Source organism: Sus scrofa, chromosome 16, assembly GCF_054392235.1.
Source record: "Sus scrofa isolate SSC_HxYL_T2T_F1_AM1 chromosome 16, Sscrofa_HxYL_maternal_Yorkshire_Landrace_v2.0, whole genome shotgun sequence".
NCBI lineage: Eukaryota > Metazoa > Chordata > Mammalia > Artiodactyla > Suidae > Sus > Sus scrofa.
In genome coordinates this window covers 75,598,612-75,619,178 of record NC_139398.1, presented here as the reverse complement: position 1 = coordinate 75,619,178, position 20,567 = coordinate 75,598,612, and the positions used below count along the sequence as shown (strand labels likewise).

The window sequence follows — 20,567 nt, the reverse complement described above, 5'->3', positions numbered from 1 at the left end:
CTGCTTTAATAAAGAATTTCTGAAAGGCAGGTTTGCCAGTTCAGCCTCCCTGACTGGTGTGCTTGGCCGAGCTTTATGTTTCATGTTTGGAGAGGGAAAAGGCAAACTGGAATAAGGGCAGAGTTTTGGCTCTAGGTCTGGGCACACAAGAGCAGACAAAGCCCTAAAAAATAGGCTCTAAAGATAGTAGCACCGTAGCAGTTGTACACATACTCCTATTTCAGGAAAAAAACTTTGAACACACCCTCACCATGCAGAAGTTCCAGGGGCAGGGATCCAGCCTATGGCACAACAACAACCCAAGCCACTGCCATTATAGCTCTGGATCTTTAACCTGCTGTGCCATGAAAGAACTCCTCAGAAACTTTAAAATATGAAATTATGTGTCTTAGATTTATAGAAATCGGATAAGTTGGGAAAATACTAACAGATTTCTTTACTATAGGACTTCTTGTTAGAGTTTTTAATATGTGAATTGCAGTGATGAACATTGGAAGAGATAATATAGTGTTTCTTATATGACTCTTGAACCTTTTTTGCTTATTGTGGGTAAGATACACATGATATAAAATTGACCATTTTAACCATTCTAAAGTATACAGTTTAGTGCCACTAAATACATTCACAGCATTAGGCAACAACCATCACAACTCTGGTTCCAGTCAGTCACTCCCTATCCTGGAACCGGTTTTTTGTTGTTGTTGTTGTTTTTGTTTGTTTTGTTTTTTAGGGTTGCACCTGTGGCATATGGAAGTTCCCAGGCTAGGGGTCCAATTGGAGCTGCAGCTGCCGGCCTACACCACAGCCACAGCAACGCAGGATCCGAGGTGCATCTGCAACCTACACCACAGCTCATGGCCACACTAGATCCTTAACCCACTGAGCGAGGCCAGGGATTGAACTTGCATCCTCATGGATACCAGTCAGATTTGTTTCCTGTAAATCATTATGGTAACTCCCCTGGAACCATTTTTGCTTGAATCCTGAAACTCAGTTTGGTAGACCTTGCTCTAAAATATTCTCAAAATGTTTGTTATTGCTACAGTAGCCATTATGAAAGTATGGGACCTTTATTTGAACTAAGATTGCTGTAACATTGTGGAAAATTTCTAACTTGGGCAAAACATACACTTGTAGAGCTTAGAAAGTTAAATTACAGATTAATGTCAGAGCTAGAACTAGAATTTAGTTATTTTGATATCCAGTGTTCTTTCCACTGTCCTGTGCTTCTCCATTCAGCTAGTTAAACAAGTTATGTATCTTATTTGGCAAGTTTTTTTGTTTTGTTTTGTTTTTATGGTCGCAGTTCCTGGACCAAGGGTTGAATCAGAGCTGCTACAGCTGCAGCCTACACCACAGCCATGGCAACACCAGGTCCAAGCTGCATCTGCTACCTACACCGCAGCCTTTGGCAACGCTAGATCATTAACCCAATGAGTGAGGCCAGGGATGGAACCTGCATCCTCACAGAGGCAACTTGTGTCCTTAACTTGCTGAGCCCACAGGGAGACTCCATGTTTTGTATTTTTCTTTCATCAGTGGATAAATTAAGGTTCATAACTGAGATGTGACAAGCCGTACTGTGTCTGTAGTTGGACCATCCGTATACTTTCTGGAAGCTATCTCTTTGGGTGTGATATATAACAACTAGCCACAGAGGAGGGTTATTAATTCATTGACTCACAGTCAATCATTTGCCCTGTTTATTGATCACAAAGTTTTCTCAATGTCAACATTCTAATGTAAAGTGTCTTGCAAATACAATAGGTCACTTAAAACAATCTTTAAAGATACTTTAGGAGGAAACTGCTTGAATAATTTGTTGCCAGGAGGCTTTCAGGACAGAGCTGTCACCCTTTTTGAAGCTCGGAAATAACGTGTATGTTTTGGTGTGATTTTTTTGAAAAGCATTCTGCATCTCCTTAAGCAGTTACTAATGATCAGCTTATATCACTGAACCTTTGAGCTATTGAGGCAGAACTAGAGTGACACATATTTAATGATTTCTTTCCTTTTAGGACAAGAAAGAGATGGCCATCAGTGACTGCAGCAAAGGTACAATTTTTGGTCTCCTTACATGTTAACACACAAGAGCTTTATTCCAGCTAGACAGCCAAATACAGAGGCTCTCTCTCAGTCAGCCATGTCCTTGTACACATGTACTCTTCTTCTCGGGCCATTAAAGAAGAAACTTTTTAGCCTTTCTTAGAAACGGAGTGCAGAGTAGTCATCTCCATGGAGGCATGCCTTTGAATGGTTCATTCAGTTAATCCTGTGTTGGTAAATAATATGGAAGATAATTCAAAGCTACCAGAGCCACAGAAACTTGTGGAACAGAATTTAGTTTCTGTATGTCCAAATTACCCCACTTTGAGATTGAAAATGAAGATCTTAGCTGCTATTGGGGCATCCGGATCTTTGTGTTTGAGAGGGCAGCTGTGGAAGGAGGAGCTTCTGTTAGGGAGTTGGTGTTCTCTTCAGATGTATTTATTCCTCCAAACCGCCTTGCCATCATTTTAATTATTCTTTCAAGCTCCACGCAATGAATCAAGCCGTTGCTGTACGCTATCTGAGTTCCGTCATGATCTTTCAATTCCAGCTAGTAGAGACACCCCGAGACAGAGGATCGCTATTGTTTTTTTCAAAACTTTACTGATAGGCCAGGTGTCTTGCCTTTATCACCTGCTTGGGTGGAGAACACACATGACTTTTTCCTGCATCCTGCTACTCTCATGAGTTATTCTAGCTAACCACTACTTTTATAATTGGTGGGTTTTTTTTCTGTTTTCCTCCTTTGCATATTTTCTCTGAGAGAATTGCAAAGTTGAAAAGATCTTCATATATTATCTAATCCCATTCTCAGACTTAGCATGAATTCTCTCTTTTGTTTTTGGGTTTTTTTTACATTAATTAGTCACCCTCTCTACTGGATTTCTTTTCTTTATACTTGGTTATTTTTTTAGAGTATCTGAATGAAACTTAACTACATTAGAATCTAGCAGAATACTTCTGATCTATTATTACTATCTTAGGCTGAAACTAATTCTGAATGTACTGTTTCGTTTGGAAGATATTTTAACCTTAATCTTTGTGAGATATGTGGGTTTGAAGAGTTTAAATTAGGAACAAGCTGCTGATTTTCAGAGTTCTTTTCTCTATAACCAAATGGTAAGAAAAACGCCCTATAAGCCTGATAAGCAAGGTTTACACAAAGAAACAATTCATTTCTAGCTGTAGCCCTCAGTGTAGGAGCCTTGCAGAGGAAAGTGAGGAAAGTGTTTCCAACCAAAGTGTTTTCCAAATTTGTTTCTGGATTTGGCTAAACCAGTCTTCTTGTGCTTATTCTTAGTTGTTATGGGTTCTGTGTAATGAACCCCTGGGCAGAATACCTTGACAATAGTGTGGTTTATTTGTATTAAGGACTTTCTCCTCCTCCTCCCATCACCCCCAGACACATACCCATTCAGTGCAGAAACTTTAGCAAAGACTCAGCTTATTACTTTCCTTTTTTTTTTTTTTTTTTTTTAATCTTTTAGGGCCACATTCTTGGCGTATAGAGGTTCCCAGCTAGGGGTTAAATCAGAGCTACAGCTGCTGCTGTACACCACAGCCACAGCAACACCAGATCCAAGCCAAGTCTGTGACCTGTACCGCAGCTCATGGCAATGCCGGATCCTTAACCCACTGAGTGAGGCCTGGGATTGAACCTGCATCCTCATAGATACTAGTCAGATTCATTTCCTCTGAGCCACGATGGGAACTCCAATTTAGCTTATTTCTGAGATCATATTTGGAGTTCATCACTGTCAGTCATATGGAACAGTATTTAATGCCAGTCACCTTAGGGTTTTTAACTTTGGCATAAACAAAGTTTAGGTTCATTCTTTTTATATGGGTTAAGAAAGACAATCACAAGTGATAAGTTGATTTTAGAGGTTTGTACAAGGTAATCCTGGGAAAAGTTCCTTGTCTTCAATACACATTTGTATTGTTAGAAGCCATCCACTAGTTGAGAAGGGGACAGTATCTGAGTTAAAATGTAATTTTTGTCTCTTTTTTTTGCCTTTTCTAGGGCCACTCCCTCGGCATATGGAGGTTCCCAGGCTAGGGGTCGAATCGGAGCTGCAGCCACCGGCCTACGCCAGAGCCACAGCAACGCAGGATCCGAGCCGCGTCTGCAACCTACACCACAGCTCACGGCAACGCCAGATCGTTAACCCACTGAGCAAGGGCAGGGATCGAACCCACAACCTCATGGTTCTTAGTCGGATTCGTTAACCACTGCACCACGACGGGAACTCCTTAAAATGTAATTTTTAAAAGATGTAGTAGAGGTCATTGGAATATTTTGTCCTGTGGATGTTATGTAACTGGAAATATTTTAAGAGAATATGATGTGTTAGACTAAGGGGGAGTTGACACAATGTAAAGTCTAAATGTTGAGGTTTGGGTTCTTTCAGAAAATCTTCTCCTGGACAGTTCCTGTTGTGGAGCAACTAGTATCCATGAGACTGCAGGTTCGATCCCTGGCCTCGATCAGTGTGTTGGGGATCCGGCATTGTCATGACCTGTGGTGTAGGTCACAGATGCGGCTCGGATCCCGTGTTGCCGTGGCTGTCGTGTAGGCTGGCAGCTGTAGCTCTGATTCGACCCTTAGCCTGCCACAAGTGCAGCCCTAAAAAGCCAAAAAAAAAGAGCTTCTCCTGAACCAGTATCCCAGTCCAACCACTATACCATTTCTGTGAGCCTCTTCCTTAAAAGATTGTCTATGCTTGGTGGTGTGTCTCTTTTGTTTTCCCCCGTCCTCTCCTCACACATCCATGGGGCGGCTTCTTTTTCTTTTTAATTAAGCATAGTTGATTTACAACATTTCTTCAATTTCTGTAGTACAGCAAAGTGACCCAGTAGGGCGGCACCTTCAGCTTATGGAAGTTCCCAGGTTAGGGGTCGAATCAGAGCTGTAGCTCCCAGTCTAGGCCATGGCAACTTGGCATCCGAATCATGTCTTCGACCTACACCACAGTTCACAGCAACACCAGATCCTTAACCTACTGAGCAAGGCAAGGGATCAACCCTGCATCCTCCTGGATTCTAGTTGGGTTCGTAACCCACTGAGGCACAACAGGAACTTCCCCATCAGGTTTCTGTTTCATCCATGCCCCCAAAACCCATCTTATAAAGGTCACCACCAACTTCTTGCTCTATAGTTGCTTCTCTGTCTTCATCTTACTTAATGTCACAAAAGCATTTAATGCAGTGTGTCATCATTCCTCTTTTTTTTCCTGCTTCATTAGCTGTTCTTTCTTACACTCTTTTGCTGGCTTCTCTGCCAACCTCTTCATTTTGGAAGTCCCTAGAATTTATTTATTTATTTACTTTTCTTGTTTTTTTAGGGCTGCACCCCTAGCATATGGAAGTTGTGCATATGGAAATTCCTAGCCAGGGGTCAAATTGGAGTTGTAGCTACAGGCCTACATCACAGCCACAGCAACGTGGGATCCAAGCCATGTCTGCCACCTACACCACAGCTCATGGAAACACCGGATCCTTAACCTACTGAGCAAGGCCAGGGATCAAACCCACATCCTTCTGGATACTCTTGGGTTCATTACCATTGAGCCGCAAGGGGAACTCCCGAAGTCCCTATATCTTTATCTATAGGCCCCTCCTCTTTTTTTTTCCCTCTATATTTTCTCTCTGTATGAGCTCATCCACTTCTAAAACTTTAAATAACCGTCTGTACACTAGAGTTTATATCTTTGGCTCTGCCCTGTGGTCTGAAGCCCTGTATCCCATTGCAAACTTGACATCTCTTGTGGAATGTCTAGTAGGCATTGCAGATTTAATGTGCCCAGAACAGAATCGGGTGCCTCCCTTGTCTCCATGGATGCATGTAAGAACATAACCTGCAGTTAAGTTTTTTTCATTCTAGTAAATGGCATTATTATTCTGAAACTAAAACCTTTGGAGTCATCTCTGATGATTCTTTCTTTCATTCCACATGGTTTAGTTAATTAGCAAGTCTTTTGGGCTCTGATTCAAAGACATTTTCATAATCTGTCCTCCTCTTTCCATCTCCACTGCTACCAGTTTAGCCAGCGTCATCTCAACCAGACCACTGCAGCGACCTCCCATCTGTCACTGCTTTCTTTCGCTCATCCTCTCCACACCATAGCCAAAATGATCCTTTAAACTGTAAATGCGATTGTGTGTTAATCTGCTTGAAACCATTCCACTGTCTTCTTATCACACTGACGTAAAAGTCCAGGCCCCTTTCCCTGGCTGGTTCCCCTCCATGACCTAGGCAGTGTAGACATCATTAACCTCATCCCTTCAGCAGCCCCTAACCAACATGGCAAAGTTTTTTTTTTTTTAACCCAAGTCACAGCAGTGATAAGGCTGGATCCTTAACCTGCTCCACCACAAGGGCACTCTGTGCCAAAGTTATTCTTGCTTTAGCACCTTTACTCTTGTTAGTCCCTCTTCTATACACTCTTCCTAAGCTTCTCAAATGGCTGGCATCCCTCAGATACTCACTTTTCATATTCCTTGAGCACTCTCTAAAGTTAGCTTATTCCCCTCTTCTCTTGAATTTACATTACCTTGTTTTATTTTTCTCTTTAACACCGTAACTATCTGAAATTACTTCTAATTTCTGTGCTGTGTACTCTTGCCTCCTAGCATAGCTTAAAGCTTCATGAGAATATGGACTCTGTTCTGTTTGCCGCTATACTCCAAAGGTACACTGCATTAGATACATATATTAGGTTACTAAATAAGTAGTTACTGAAATCATGAATGAATTTAAAAATGTGTATATCATCTGAAAAGAATGAAGATTCTAAAGCCATGATATTGCTTTCTAACAAAAAAAAAAAAAAAACAAGAATAGAAGAATTCAGTATACTTGAACCAAAACATAGACACAGGATTATTAGGACCATTGTTGTTGGATAAAGGAAAGGATCTTAGGCACCAGTGACCTGAGGGTATTTAGAGTAGGAGTTGGAAGAAACGAGGGTTTAATGAAAAGTATAACTTCACTAGTCATGGGGTGACTTTAGTAGTTGAGGCCTAGAAAAAAAGACAGTGATAATAAAGTCTGTCACCAAACTGTTATCCCTCAACTTTTAGATTATACCATCAAATTCCCTCTCACTCTTTCACTGTGCACCCCAGCACTCTGTTCTGGCTGCTCTGAAGTGGGGGAAGGACTAGTAGGTGGAAACCAGGACATGAAGTATAGACCAGGATTTGGTAAATTATAGCTACTAGCCAAAATCAGACTGCATGCCACCTGCTTTTGTACAGCCCTCGAGCTGAGAATAGTTTCTACATTTTTAATTGATTAAAATTAAAAGAGAAATAATCTTAAAATTAAAAGAGAAATAGTATTTCAGGATACATGAAAATAATGTGAAATTTAAATTTCAGTATCCATAAAGGTTTGTCATGATACAGTCGCTCTTCTTTATGCATCGTCTATGCTTGCCTTCGTGCTGAAGTAGCAGCATTTTTCAGTGGTTGTAGCAGAAATAGTCTGTCCCACAGAAGCTCACATCTTCACTATCTGCCTTTTACAGAAAGTTTGCCTACCCCAGGTATAACTTTTGACAAATGGAGAGTGGTTAATAAAGAAACCTGATGTAGCTAGGAATGCGTAGGCTCTTTTCCACATGGTAACAATTATTTCTTCTCTTTTTACAGCAATTCAGTTAAATCCCAACTATATCAGGGCAATATTGAGGAGAGCAGAGTTGTATGAGAAAACTGACAAGCTAGATGAAGCCCTGGAAGACTATAAATCCATTTTAGAAAAAGACCCATCAGTACATCAAGCAAGAGAAGCTTGTATGGTAAGCCTAATTATTTTGTGTGTGTGTCTTTTTTTTTTTTTTTTAGGGCCACACCTGCGGCACCTAGAGATTCTCAGTCTGGGGGTTCAGTTGGAACTGCAAACTGCTGGACGCCACAGCCACAGCAACGCAGGGTCCAGCAGCATCTGCAACATATACCACAGCTCAGTGCTGGATCCTTAACCCACTGAGCAAGGCCAGGTATGGAACCCACATCCTCACGGATACTATCAGATTCATTACTGTTGAGCCACAACTGGAACTCCAAACTAACCTACTTATCTCTCTTAAAATGACTCTAGTTCTTGTCCTTAGCACCAAAAATCCTTTTGCTTCTAAACATCATAATATTATGTCAGTTTAAATCAACTACAAGTTGCTGGTTTTCCTTCCTTTAAAAACAATGACACCTTTGTGCTTTTACCTTTAGCACCACTCTGATTGTCTCTAATGCCCAGAGTAACTTCGAAAGGATATACCGCAGAATTGGATGTGTATGTTATTGCACCCAAATAGCAGATGTTCAAATAAGTTTAAGAAACACTGGTTCTGGGAGTTCCCGTTGTGGCTCAGGGGGTTGAAAACCTGACTTGTATCCATGAGGATGAGGGTTTGATCCCTGGCCTTGCCCAGTGGGTTAAAGATCCGGTTTTGCCATGAGCTGTGGTGTGGGTCACAGATGTGGCTCGAATCCTGCATTGCTGTGGTTGTGGCGTAGGCCAGCTACAGCTCTGATTCAACCCCTAGCCCAGGAATTTACCTGTGCCGCAGGTATGACCCTTAAAAAAAAAAAAAAAAAAGCACCGGCTTTAACTAAACAAGTTTCTTTGATGCCAGACTTGCAGAGGGCCATTAGGATAGAGAGGTCTTTCCTGAACCCCGTATGGAGCAGAGATGCAGGCCAGCGGGCAGGAGTGGGGAAACTACAGACATGTTTTATTTAAACCAAGCTTTTTTTTTTTTTTTTTTTTTAATTGAGGCCACTTTCCAACATTTAAAAATGGAAAGATTTTACTAGATAAAAATCTAAGTTAGACTCCTCTTAAAAACTGGATGATGTGGACATGCCGACTCCTTCTGGAATTCCTGCATGCTGGCCTTGGGCTGAAGCTCTCCAGTTCCACTGCTGAGCACACTGCAGGCTAATGCCTAACACCCATTCCATTACTTAATTTCCATTTCTCGTCTGGGCCCTGGCGGCATCTGAGCCCCTGCTACACAGGATTTCCCATTTAGTTCCGGGGACTGTTACTCCACCGATGACCCGAGAAATGTTGGCTCATCTCCCTGCACTGATAGGCTTTGGTTTGGGTTTTGTTTTGCTTTGTTTTGACACACACTTGAAGTGAATCCCTTCAGTAGTAACAGATCTTTTATTTACATAGAATGTAATTATAGGAGAAAGACTCATTGGGGTAATTAAAATACAAAAGTTATTTGAAAGCAGTTTTAATCCTTTATCTGACTTTTAATTTATCTCTGAATGGTGTTAGGATTTACTTAAATATAACACAAGGAAAGGGAATAGAGTTCTTATCATCTTGACTAAATTCTTGGTAACCTTTATCCTTGTCAAATTACTTTTAAGACTTCTGTGAAAGGGAGCCTTTTATTAAAGCTAGTTGTCACATGCATAACACTTTATTTTGAATTTATATTATTTTGAATTATTATGTCTGAGTTAATACTGTAATCCCAGAGTGCTTGGGGGCAATTACACAGCTAAAAGTAGCCAGAGAAGATTGTCGTCTGGATCAGTGGTTCTCAGCTGGAGGAGATTTGATTTCCAGGGATGTTTGGCAGTGTGTGACACTTTGTCATGACTGGGAGGGTACTATTGACATCTAATGGGTAGAGGCCAGGGGTACTGTAAACATTCTACCATGCATAGGACAGCCCCCACAATGAAGAATTGCCCAGTCTAAGATAACATCAGTGCCAAGGTTGAAAAACTTTGAATCTAAGTGATCATTTAAAAACTTCCAATATTGATCTGATGCTTTCTCAGCAGATTAGATTGTATAAAGAAAAAACTTCAGAAACACAAAGGAGCAAGAAAATTAAGTATCGCACATAATCCCACCACCTAAATATACCAATGTACACATTTCCTCTCAGGCATTCTGTATGTGTATTTTCACCACATTTTTACTGAGGTCCTCCTCGCCCACTGTGCCAAGAACTTGGAATATAGAATTGAACCAAATAAAACCCTTGTCTCTGTTGCTCACCCACAGACAGATACTTGATGTTTTTCTGTATTTAATAGGATTATATATATATAATGTACTTAATCTGATCTCTTTTTCACATTAGGTTTTTAATGTTTTTCAAATTCAATAAAGCCAAAGGATTTTCACAACCCATATTTCTGTGCTTTTCTCTCAGAGACTACCTAAGCAAATTGAAGACCGTAATGAAAGACTAAAGGAAGAGATGTTAGGTGAGTCTGCTTCCCTTACTTTCTCTTGACTGTAAATAGCTAGGAAGCCAGAGATGGGGGACTTCAGTACTTTTATTCATTAGAGGAGAACACAGCTGTTAGAAATAGCTTTGAGGCCCTTCCTTTGTTATGGGCACCAGTATCATGGGGCTAGTGAGTTTTGGGCAATTTTTGACTCTAGAAAGAGCAGTATGGTTTAAAGTGGGTATCAGCTTTTCAAAAACTAAACCGTTTTGGTTTTTGGAAAATTTTCCTGCCTTGAAGAATGCAAACATAGTTCAACTCCCAACCTGGTGCACACCAACCTCTATTTCAGATCATGAAATTCATAAAAGCAGTTGTGTTTCTTCAGAGAGTAAACAACTTAAGGTTTTAAGTTCAAAGCCAATACCATGTCAGAAGCAAGGGAATTTTGTTTTGAAAATGGAGTCAAGAGTCTCTTTGGTATCTGAGAAGATATGAGAAGGCAGGAAGTAGTAATTAGTAAGAAGGAAAAGACTGGGTAGAGGGTTAGGAAAATGGATTTATTTGACCCATGTTTTACTTCTTGCGTTTGCCAAAGTATTTTTATGGTTGGGATTAGAGAGCTTCTCTCATGAACAGTCTGCTTGACTAAGAGGAGTAAAGATTCTTAGACAGAGACCTGCCTAGTGTATTTTGCATATAACCTGTTGATAATTCTCTGTTTAGGATCTCCTATATGTCCTTCTACATGAATATTTTCAAAATCTATCTTGTGAGTTATAATCACATGGGCCTAAAAGAGAGTCATTTAAAATAAATTGCGTCTGGTCATTTATTGGCTTTTAGGCATCATTATGCAGAGAATGATACAAATTTCTCAAAAGATCACTTTGATAGCAGAGCTGATGGAGAAGAAGCCATTAAGGAGTTCCCTGGTGGCTCATCAGGTTAAGGATCTGGCATTGCCACTGCTGTGACTAGGTCACTTCTGTGGTACAGGTTTGATTCCTGGCCTGGGAACCTCCACATGCCACGGGTATGGGAAAAATATGTATAGAAGCCATTAACCTAATTGATCCTAAGCACTTTGGCCCCTGCTGGGTAGATTTTTCCAAAAAGAACTGCTTCAGGCTTGGGAAATTTCTAGAATCTTGCCCAGTTTTTCTGAAAATGGATCTTTCCCTAATATATGTATTTAATTAAATTTGAAACTGTGTTTGCGCAGAAAAATTATTTTGGAAGTACTTTTCCTTCAAAGAAGAGGGAAAAGTGTTTTCTCACCTATTCACAATGATGCTTATTTTAGAAAAAAAATTGCATTTAGCCGAGCTGGTTTTCATGCTGAAAGAAATGACTTTGTGAGTGACCATAGTGAATTTGGAAAAGACAATTAGATACTAGTCTCTGGGTCCATTTTTTTGAACCATCATGAAACAACAGAATAGGTATAAATTGAGTCTTACTGGCATTGTCAGTTCCAAATGGAATCCAGACTTCCAACTTTCCTTGTCACCCTAAATTCTAATGAGCTGATATTTCCTGGTCTCCATAGCATTGCCTTTTACTTATATCATTCCCTTCATTTGAAATATTCAAGTAGAATTCATCCTTCGGTTGCTTCTGTAATGAATTCTTCCATCATACTTAAACAACTTAAGTTGCCTGGTAAATAATATGTCAGTTTGTTGTCACACATCAATAATTTGAATGGCTGGACTCCTTCATTTTCTTAATGAATATGAGTCATGAATGAAATATTTCGTCTAGGCATTGCGCATCATAGGAGAGCCTTAAAGGGAGACACCACTCTCTGCATGGCCTCTCAGCTCCACAAGAGCGTTCTGGTGGTCTTCCCTCCTGTTACAGATCACCTAGCTTTGTTTCATGTATGTTGAGCTCCTTGGAGGCTGGTTCCTCTAGGTGCAAAGTCATGTCACTTCTTAGAAGATCTGAGCAGGGTGTTTGCAGTGGACTGCATGATGTTTAGTCCTTCTTTGGGAATGATGGCTCCTGCTGGAAGACTGACAGTTAACGATTTTTAAAAGTGCTTAACACCATTTGTCCTTGGCATTTACAAAGTTATGTAACTAACTAAATGAGGTTGCAGGTTTGATCCCTGGCCTCACTCAGTGGGTTAAGGATCTGGCATTGCCCTGAGCTGTGGTGTAGGTTGCAGACTCAGCTTGGATCTGGCGTGGCTGTGGCTGTGGTGTAGGCTGGCAACTGTAGCTCCGATTGCACCCCTAGCCTGGGAACCTCCATGTCCTGAGGGTGTGGCCCTAAAATGACAAAAAACAAAAAAAAAAAGAATAATCAGGCAACTTTGAGAAACAAACGTTTGAAATCATAGGAGTTTGGATGGCAGGCACAGCCTTTTGGGTATAAATAATTTATTTCTTTGTTTTGATTTCATGGTATTGAATTTTTTGCTGACATAGATGGGTTTTTTTAAAAAAAAAGATTCAAAGTAAAATATAAGAGCTCTTTTCAGATCCTTGTAGCTTCTCTGCTGAACTGTGGGTACAGAAGACAGACCCATAGTGTGCTGCTCTGCATTTAGGAGTGTCTTCAAAAAGCCTGTCTGTTTAACCTTGTAGGGGAGAGGAACCTTCCTGGAGTTAGGGTCTGTCCATAGAAGGTGGCAAGGTGAGCTGTTGTTCTCAGCAGCCGTGCTGGACAGGCGAGAGCTGTGTGCTTGGAGGCCAGATGATGATGCTAACGTAGGTCTCTGAACAAGCTTTGGTTACAAATAGAAAAGAATGTAAGGTTAGACTTCTGTCCTCACCATTTGCAGATTGTTTTATCCTGTATCGTGGTGCAGCCATCAAACCACAAATATGTGGAACTGCTAAGAATCTTTCTGTGTACATTTATGATTTCTTCCCTGACCTTCTGTCATCTCAGTGTGTCAAACTGTGAGGCGGAAGAAAAAGTTGTCTGCTTTCTCCAAAAAGTAACATGGACTACTTTTCACATCATCTAAGAGGAATGTCCTACCCAGGCAGTGTCAACCCTCTAATCACTGGAAATAAGTGTTGTTGGGTTTTTTTAGTTTAATTTTTAATTTTAATTTATTTTGGCTGCACCCATAGCATATAGAAGTTCCTGGGCCAGGGATCGAATCCGAGCCATAGCTGTGACAACACTGGATTCTTAATCCCCTGTGTCCCAGCAGGAACTCCCAGTTGGTTTTTAATATCAGGCATCTGATAGAGATTTCACTCGACAGCTGCAAAAAGTAGGTAATCTTTTGGGGCTGGTTCTCAAAATATTATGCCCAAACCAGTGCATTACATGAGGACTCGTCCAAAATGCATATTTTCCAGCCCACCCTAGGCCTACTTGAATCAAAAGTTGGAGATGAAGCCCAGCATTCTGAGTTTTAACAACCCCTCTAGGTGTTTCTGATGCATGCATACTTGAACTTATCCACCACCACTTGGGGATATGATTGGTGAGGGACAGGACAGTATAGTGGCAGCTGGGGGTGGGGGACAGGGGTGGTGGTGAGCAGCTCTGCTTGGAGAGAGGCCTGCTGAGCAGAAGCAGGCAAGTCACTGGGTTTACCTTTCCCTTCTTGTGCTGTAGCTGCAGCAGAGGGAGAGTAGAAAGTAGACATTTCAGAACATGTGCTGTTCTGATTCACTCAACTTGAAATATCACATGGCTCTCTGTAACAAGCCATTCCTTGCCAGGTTTCATTTCTGGTGTTTATTTGGACAAACTGTCACTGGAGAAGTTGAGTCGGCTCACTGTAGGTTATCACCATTTACCAAGTATAGGTAGGGAAACCACCCAGGTCCTGGGTTGCGTATTTCCAGATAGCATGTCTAGCTTATCTTCCAACCATTCCATGAGATCTGCTCTTCCTACCTCAACCAAGAGCTGCCAGGTGGCTGCCAGGTCCTAGAAAACCTAGGGTTGTGGCATGAAACTCAGTGATTCCCCTGCAGGATCCAGAGACGTGGGCAGGGCATTGCCCCAGGAGCCCTGCCTTCCTTTCACTGGCACATGCAGAGGCCTCCGTCGTCACCAGCCCAGGTTTCCCTGTCGTACTCTCCCCTCCCTCCACTTTCTTAGGACGTGTTCCTGGTCTCCTGACTCCTGAAGTTACTCAGATGTTCACTCCTGGCCACTAGCATCCCAGTGGGCGCACATTTGTGAACTGAATGCCACCTTGGATGATCCACGTTCAAGAGCTCTGTTTGGAGCTGAAAGTAACGTCATTGTCATTGTGAAGATGCAGCCCATTCTTTTTTGGTTGATCCTGTGCATTCATTAATTACATGGTTCAATTCTCTGCAAGTCGTAGAAGGTCCTAGAATCACCCCCCTCACTGAAAATCACAAGCTTTGAAATTGTCCCTTAAAATTGCTGGAGCCCGAGTTCCCGTTGTGGCTCAGTGGTTAATGAACCCAACTAGTATCCATTGAGGACGCAGGTTCGATCCCTGCCCTTGATCAGTGAGTTAAGGATCCAGCGTGGCCATGAGCCGTGGTATAGGTCAAAGATGGAGCTTGGATTCCATGTTGCTGTGGCTGTGGCGCAGGCCGGCAGCTGCAGCTCCCATTCAGCCCCTAGCCTGGGAACCTCCATGTGCCAAGAGTATGGCCCTAAAAAGACAAAAAACTACTGGAGCCATCCTGTGGGTATGGAAATCCAAGCTTTTTTTTCTCTCGTTTCTCTTCCTGCTGCCCTAATACTCATTACAGACTGCTGCACACACGTGCTCTGTGCTCTGACCACAAGAGAATCTCAGCTAGTTCTGTTTCTCTGTGGCCCACGCAGTAGGGAATGTCAGTTTGGGGTGTTTGGTGTCCTGCTTTTTGTCTCATTTCTTAGTTGCTGCTCTGTTAGCGTCTCCTTTCAGGAAAACCACTCCTGCTGCTTTGACATTTCATGGTAAGGCTTCCTTCATCCTCCACTTTCACCTAAGAGATAATATAAGCATTTTGAATTGGGTGTGAATATTATCTTCTCTATTCTGTGCTATCTCTTAAATTGCTTTTTGCTCAGAGGGAAGCCAGAATCAGCTGCATGGGTTAGTTTCCTGCCTCCAGATTCAGTTGTATGCATTTCGATTCCCTAAGAAGAGAAAGTCCCAAAGGACCTAGTCTGTTAGACCCAAACCCCAGTGATCTTAAGGAGGTGAAGATAAATGGCCTTCCCAGCTCTCGTGACGGTGAACTGACTACTGCACAGTCAGTATCTCCAGTGAGAAATTATGCATAATGAGTCAGGTTATTATGATACAGTGTTGCTTAGAGACACAGAAATTAACATTTATCAGAACTAGATCCATTGCCAAGTATTGATCTGTAGTCATGAACATTCTTGTCTGGGCATAAGCAGTGTTGAAAACTCTTCTCTTTGACATGGTAATCTGATAGATGAGGTCCTAACAGGGACATGTGGGCACTTTCAGGCTGAGTGATGGTGCCAGATTTGTTACAAGTGGAGAATAAGGGAACCTGATTGATTACTGCCCAGGTAAGGGGCGGTGTGGTGTTTGGTGGCCAGTAGAAAGTATGGCAGATAGGCAAGGTTGGCCAGCAGTCCTGTCTTGGGTACACAGAGGCTGCTCTGGGCAGCCAGCCTAACTCCCAACCTAACTCCAAACAGCAGTAGAGAATTTGTGAGTTTGTGAGTGTCCACACCCCAAGCCTGACCTCTACTGAAGGTTCTTCTCTGCTACCATCATAAACAGTAAAAGGTGAATTTTTCAGACACCAAAAACTTACTGGTTCTACCTTAATGTTATGCTCTTGCCTGTGTTACTGCTGACCCTGTGCTGATTTTAGAGCTTTTTTTTTTCTTTCTTCAAATTCAAGTATAGTTGATTTATAATGTATTGCTTCAGGTGTACAGCGTAGGTTCCAGGTTCTTTGCAGATTATGCACCACTTGGGGTTATTACAAGACAATGAGTATAATTCCCAGTATATCCTTGTTGTTTATTTTATATATATTTTAGCTTTTAATCCCATACCCTTAATTTCACAGCTGCTTTCCCTAACACCGTAGACATCATACATTTGTTCTGTGTCTAAATGGCCTCTTTCCCATTATGTTACCCTGAATTTCGTCAGAACCACATCAAGGCTCTCCTATTCTGGTTCATCTTTCACTTTGCCCCACAGAATTATCAACCCTGAAAGCTGTTCTCACACCATCAGTTGGCCTTCACTGTGGCACACGATCCAAAGACCACTGGGCCTGGCTCACTGGAACTTGATGGCTGCACCTTCCCGCTTTCCTTTCAGCTGTTGCCCATGGCTGCTGCCTATCTCCAGACATTTGCTCCATCCATTTTTGCCTGCACTGCCCACTTCTGCTTTCTCAAGTGGTTGCACACCTGCCTGTCCTTTGGTGGCAGTTGAAATGCAGACTCTCACACACAAACCTCTGGAGAGCTCCCTCCTCCCTGCACGTGCTGGGAGGGATCTTCTTACTGACTCTCATAGCATTTTTTTTTTGTTTTTTTGTTTTTTTTTTTCTTTTTAGAGATGCATCTCTAGCAAGTTCTCAGGCTAGGGGTCAAGTCGGAGCTGTAGCTACCAGCCTGCACCGCAGCAGCGGTAACTCGGGATCCAGGCTGCATCTGTAACCTACACACAGCTCACGGCAACACTGGATACTTTAACCCACTGAGTAAGGCCAGGGATTGAACCCATGTCCTCATGGATACTATTGGGGTTCATTACCACTGAGCCACGACGGGAACTCCTCGTAGCATTTTATAACTCAGCTACGTATGAACTGGCTTCTGTATGTGTCTAGTTTTCCATCATATCTGAGCTTATTCTGGTGTAAAGACTGTGTTGTGTATCTTTGCATCCCTGCCAGGCATATGTACTTAGTACACGTTGGTTGAATTAATTCAAGCCAGGTAACCTCAGGTCTTCTCTAATGTGGAGACTGTTTAATTACATGTCCTTATTAGGTGACTGCTACCTGCCAGGGACTTTATGTATGTAGTCTGTTTAGCAAGCAGAACTCTCCATCATCTACCCTGCTGGTCTGGAGATAATAGACTGTTATGGAGTGTTATAAATAGGCAGAGATTTGAAAATAAAAGGAAAAAGAATAATGCCGTATGTGTTAGGCTGGGTCCTTAGAGAAACAGAAGCCAAGATTGGATTGGAAATACAAGACATTCATTGAGGGAAACACCTGCAAGGGAAAATGAGGCAGAGGGGAGGGGGCAGGAGCTGGAGGTGAGTGAGAGCCCCATCTGCTGCCAGTGGAGGAGGCAGGAGCTTGAGTTGGCAAAGTCCCGCACCACAGTGTAGTCCTGAGGATGTTTCTGCAAAGCCGCTGGGGAGTAAAAGTTACCTGTTGGGGCGGCGGGGGGTGGTCCTCTGCTCTGTCCCTGCCGTGCTTGGTCACTGACTCTGAGCAGCTGTGGGACCCACGGCCTCCACATGGAGGGCCATGGCTATGCTCCTTGCGTCTGGAGAAGTGCTTGTTCATGGCCACTCTGTGGAATCAGCCAGCTAAGGTTCAAGGCTCCTTGTGGTGGGCGGGTCCCTCAGCTAGTTAGGCAGAGTGAAGGCCTGCAGAAGGCTGCCTGCTCCAGTTTGAATCCTTGTGCTCTTGCTTTGCCACCAAGGAAGGCACAGTGGCCTGCTCATCACCTTCAGTAACTACCCCCTATCCTTCAGAACACTGCAGAGCCTCAACTCTCCTAAAACATCTTCCTCACACCCCTGCATGGGCCTGAGAGCCCCTCTCGGCTCACCTCAGTCTCATGTCAATCTGCCCACTAGCCTGGGAGCAGCTCAGAAGCCAAGAATCACTTGTGTTCTTTAGATCCTAGTACCACATATATAATAGATACTAAATAAATGGTGCATTTTCACTTTCATTTGTTCTGGAAGTAGAGGTGGACTTTCAGTCATTCCTCCACGCAGGAGGTGGCCCGTGGCTTGGTCGATAGTCCAGAGTGGCCCTGGGAAGGGCTCCTCCTGAGACATGTGGCATGAGATGCCTCACTTCACTCATTCCATGTCAGAAGAGCCAAGAATTGTAGCAGCAGTGACATTTTATTGGGCTTCTTTAAATGTTTGTTGCCTCCCTGTTCTCTCTCCCCAACCCCAGCACAGACAGACTGCCAGAGCTCTGGCTAACTCATGTTATCCTGGGGAGGCCCTGTCTTTTATTGGCTTATTGTGATCCCCTATTCATGCATCCATCTGCCCACAGCTGGGCTCTCGGCCTCTCTGTTCTGCCACCTGTGTGCAAGGACGAGGCCTGTGCCAGTGATTCTCCTTAATCAGCAGCACTAAGCATGTGTGTTACAGTTTTAAGTTTGGGAAGCCTGCCTGGAGAGTGGTCAGTCTGGGTTTTAGGAGCCTTCTCAGAATATGATGAGCTTCTGGGGGCAAAATTTTCCATATGCTGCAGGGGCAGCCCTAAAAAGACAAAAAAAAAAAAAAATTTCAAAATACTCCTAGTTTCAAATATTCCATCCTATTGCCCCACAAATCTCTATAAATCTCTCAGATATCCTGGAAACTTTGTTTTGCTCTTTAGGGCTGCCCGCACAGCATATGGAGTTCCCATGCTAGGGGTCAAATCAGAGGTACAGCTGCTGGCCTACACCACAGCCACAGCAATGCTAGATCGGAACCACATCTATGACCTACACCACAGCTCACAGCAATGTTGGATCCTTAACTCATTGAGTGAGGCCAGGGATCGAACCTGCGTCCTAATGGATGCTAGTCAGATTTGTTTCCGCTGAGTCACAATGGGAACTTCTCCATGGCCCTCTTGTATGTAGAATCAGCATAAAAATACATGGTTACATTACATGTCTTAAATTTGGCATTATGACATGAACTCTCCTGGTGATGAGTAAGTAAAGCTTGAAACTCCAGGGCAGGAGAACTGGACTGTTGAGGTTGATGATGCTGTGCAAGTGAACAAGATCTCCCGTTTCCCCACAAATGTTTGTGGAAGCTAAGGCTTTACTTAGAGCTAGCAGCTCTTTTTTTTTTTTTTTTTTTTTTTTTTTTTTCTTTCCTTTTCTAGGGCCGCTCCCGCAGCATATGGAGGTTCCCAGGCTAGGGGTCCAATCGGAGGTGCAGCCACCGGCCTACACCACAGCCACAGCAACGCTGGATCCTTAACCCACGGCGCAAGGCCAGGGATGGAACCCGCACCCTCATGGTTCCTAGTGGGATTCCTTAACCACTGCGCCACGATGGGAACGCCCCAGAGCTAGCAGCTCTTGAGTTTGAACCCAGGTTTAGTAGCAACCTGGAGAGTAGAATTAGATTCAGCAAGCTGCTCTGCTGTTTCATAGAGCCTTGGGGGGACCCCTGCCCTCCCCGCCAAGCAGCCATGGGAGCAGGCCACCGCTCACCCCAGAGCCTGTGTCCTCCAAGTGGCTCTGGTCAGTCTGAATGGGAAGCTTCGCTCTCCAGCCAGGCTCCCTCACATTCATCTGCATAGGCAAGCAGTGGCTCAGGGCTGGATGGCTCTGAAGTGACTGTACTGCTCAGGCACCCTGGGAGCTGCAGCTTTCGTAATTTTAAAAGAGGGATTTCTCTAACTGCGGAGAGATACTCTTTCTGCTTTCTAATCAGATAAGTGAGGCAAGATCAGTTGGTGTCGTCCTGCTTCTGCTGATTCCCTGTATTTATTGGACTTTGCTTTTACATTGCAGGTAAACTAAAAGATCTTGGGAACTTGGTTCTCCGGCCTTTTGGACTCTCCACAGAAAATTTCCAGATCAAACAGGATTCCTCTACTGGCTCCTACTCCATCAATTTTGTTCAAAATCCAAATAATAACAGATAACAAAGATAACAATAGCTTTTAAAGCTGGTTTGGAAATTGCGTGCTGCTTGCTGTTAGCAAGGGAAAAGGCCTTGCCCATGTTTAACTTTCAAAAGCATCTTATCTCAAAGACAGGCTATCTACTAGAGCCCAGTGCGCCCTCTCCCCCTTGTTTTATGATCAGGGTGAAATGCACTTCCTGATGCAATGAGCCTAATTTGATTTCCGTTTTAAGGTAGTGTCTGTGCAGCTCTTGCCCTGGTTCTGGCTGTCCCTCATTGTGTCCAGGAGAAAGCCTGCTTGTCAAGGCTTACCTCCTGAAGTGCCACAGAGATAAGCCTAGCCAGAGTCATTTGGGCCGAGCAAACCTGCCGGTCGGAGACTAACCCAGCCAGGATTGATGGCATTCCCACCTGCTGCCCCCAATCCCCCATCACACATGCCACCCAGGCTGCTGTGTGTGGGCTCAAGCGTCCCCTGAGTTCCTCTGTGGTAATAAATGCTTCTGTGATGGTCTGA

At 43.2% G+C, this 20,567-nt stretch overlaps 1 protein-coding gene across 10 annotated transcripts in view; it reads left to right on the top strand.

Moving 5' to 3' along the window:
- Window positions 1-20,567, top strand: part of TTC1 (tetratricopeptide repeat domain 1) — a 56,854-nt gene extending 36,287 nt beyond the window's left edge. For 3 of the 10 annotated variants that reach the window (XM_005672575.4, XM_003134097.6, XM_021076916.2), the window contains exons 5-8: window positions 2,019-2,055; window positions 7,708-7,856; window positions 10,245-10,299; window positions 19,936-20,567. In XM_005672575.4, coding sequence (XP_005672632.1) covers window positions 2,019-2,055; window positions 7,708-7,856; window positions 10,245-10,299; window positions 19,936-20,069 — 375 coding nt within the window. In that variant the 3' untranslated portion in view covers window positions 20,070-20,567. Of the gene's footprint in view, window positions 1-1,930; window positions 6,884-7,707; window positions 7,857-10,244; window positions 10,300-19,935 lie in introns of those variants that run through there. The other 7 variants (XR_014830939.1, XR_014830938.1, XR_014830940.1 and 4 more) reach the window with 6 other exon arrangements.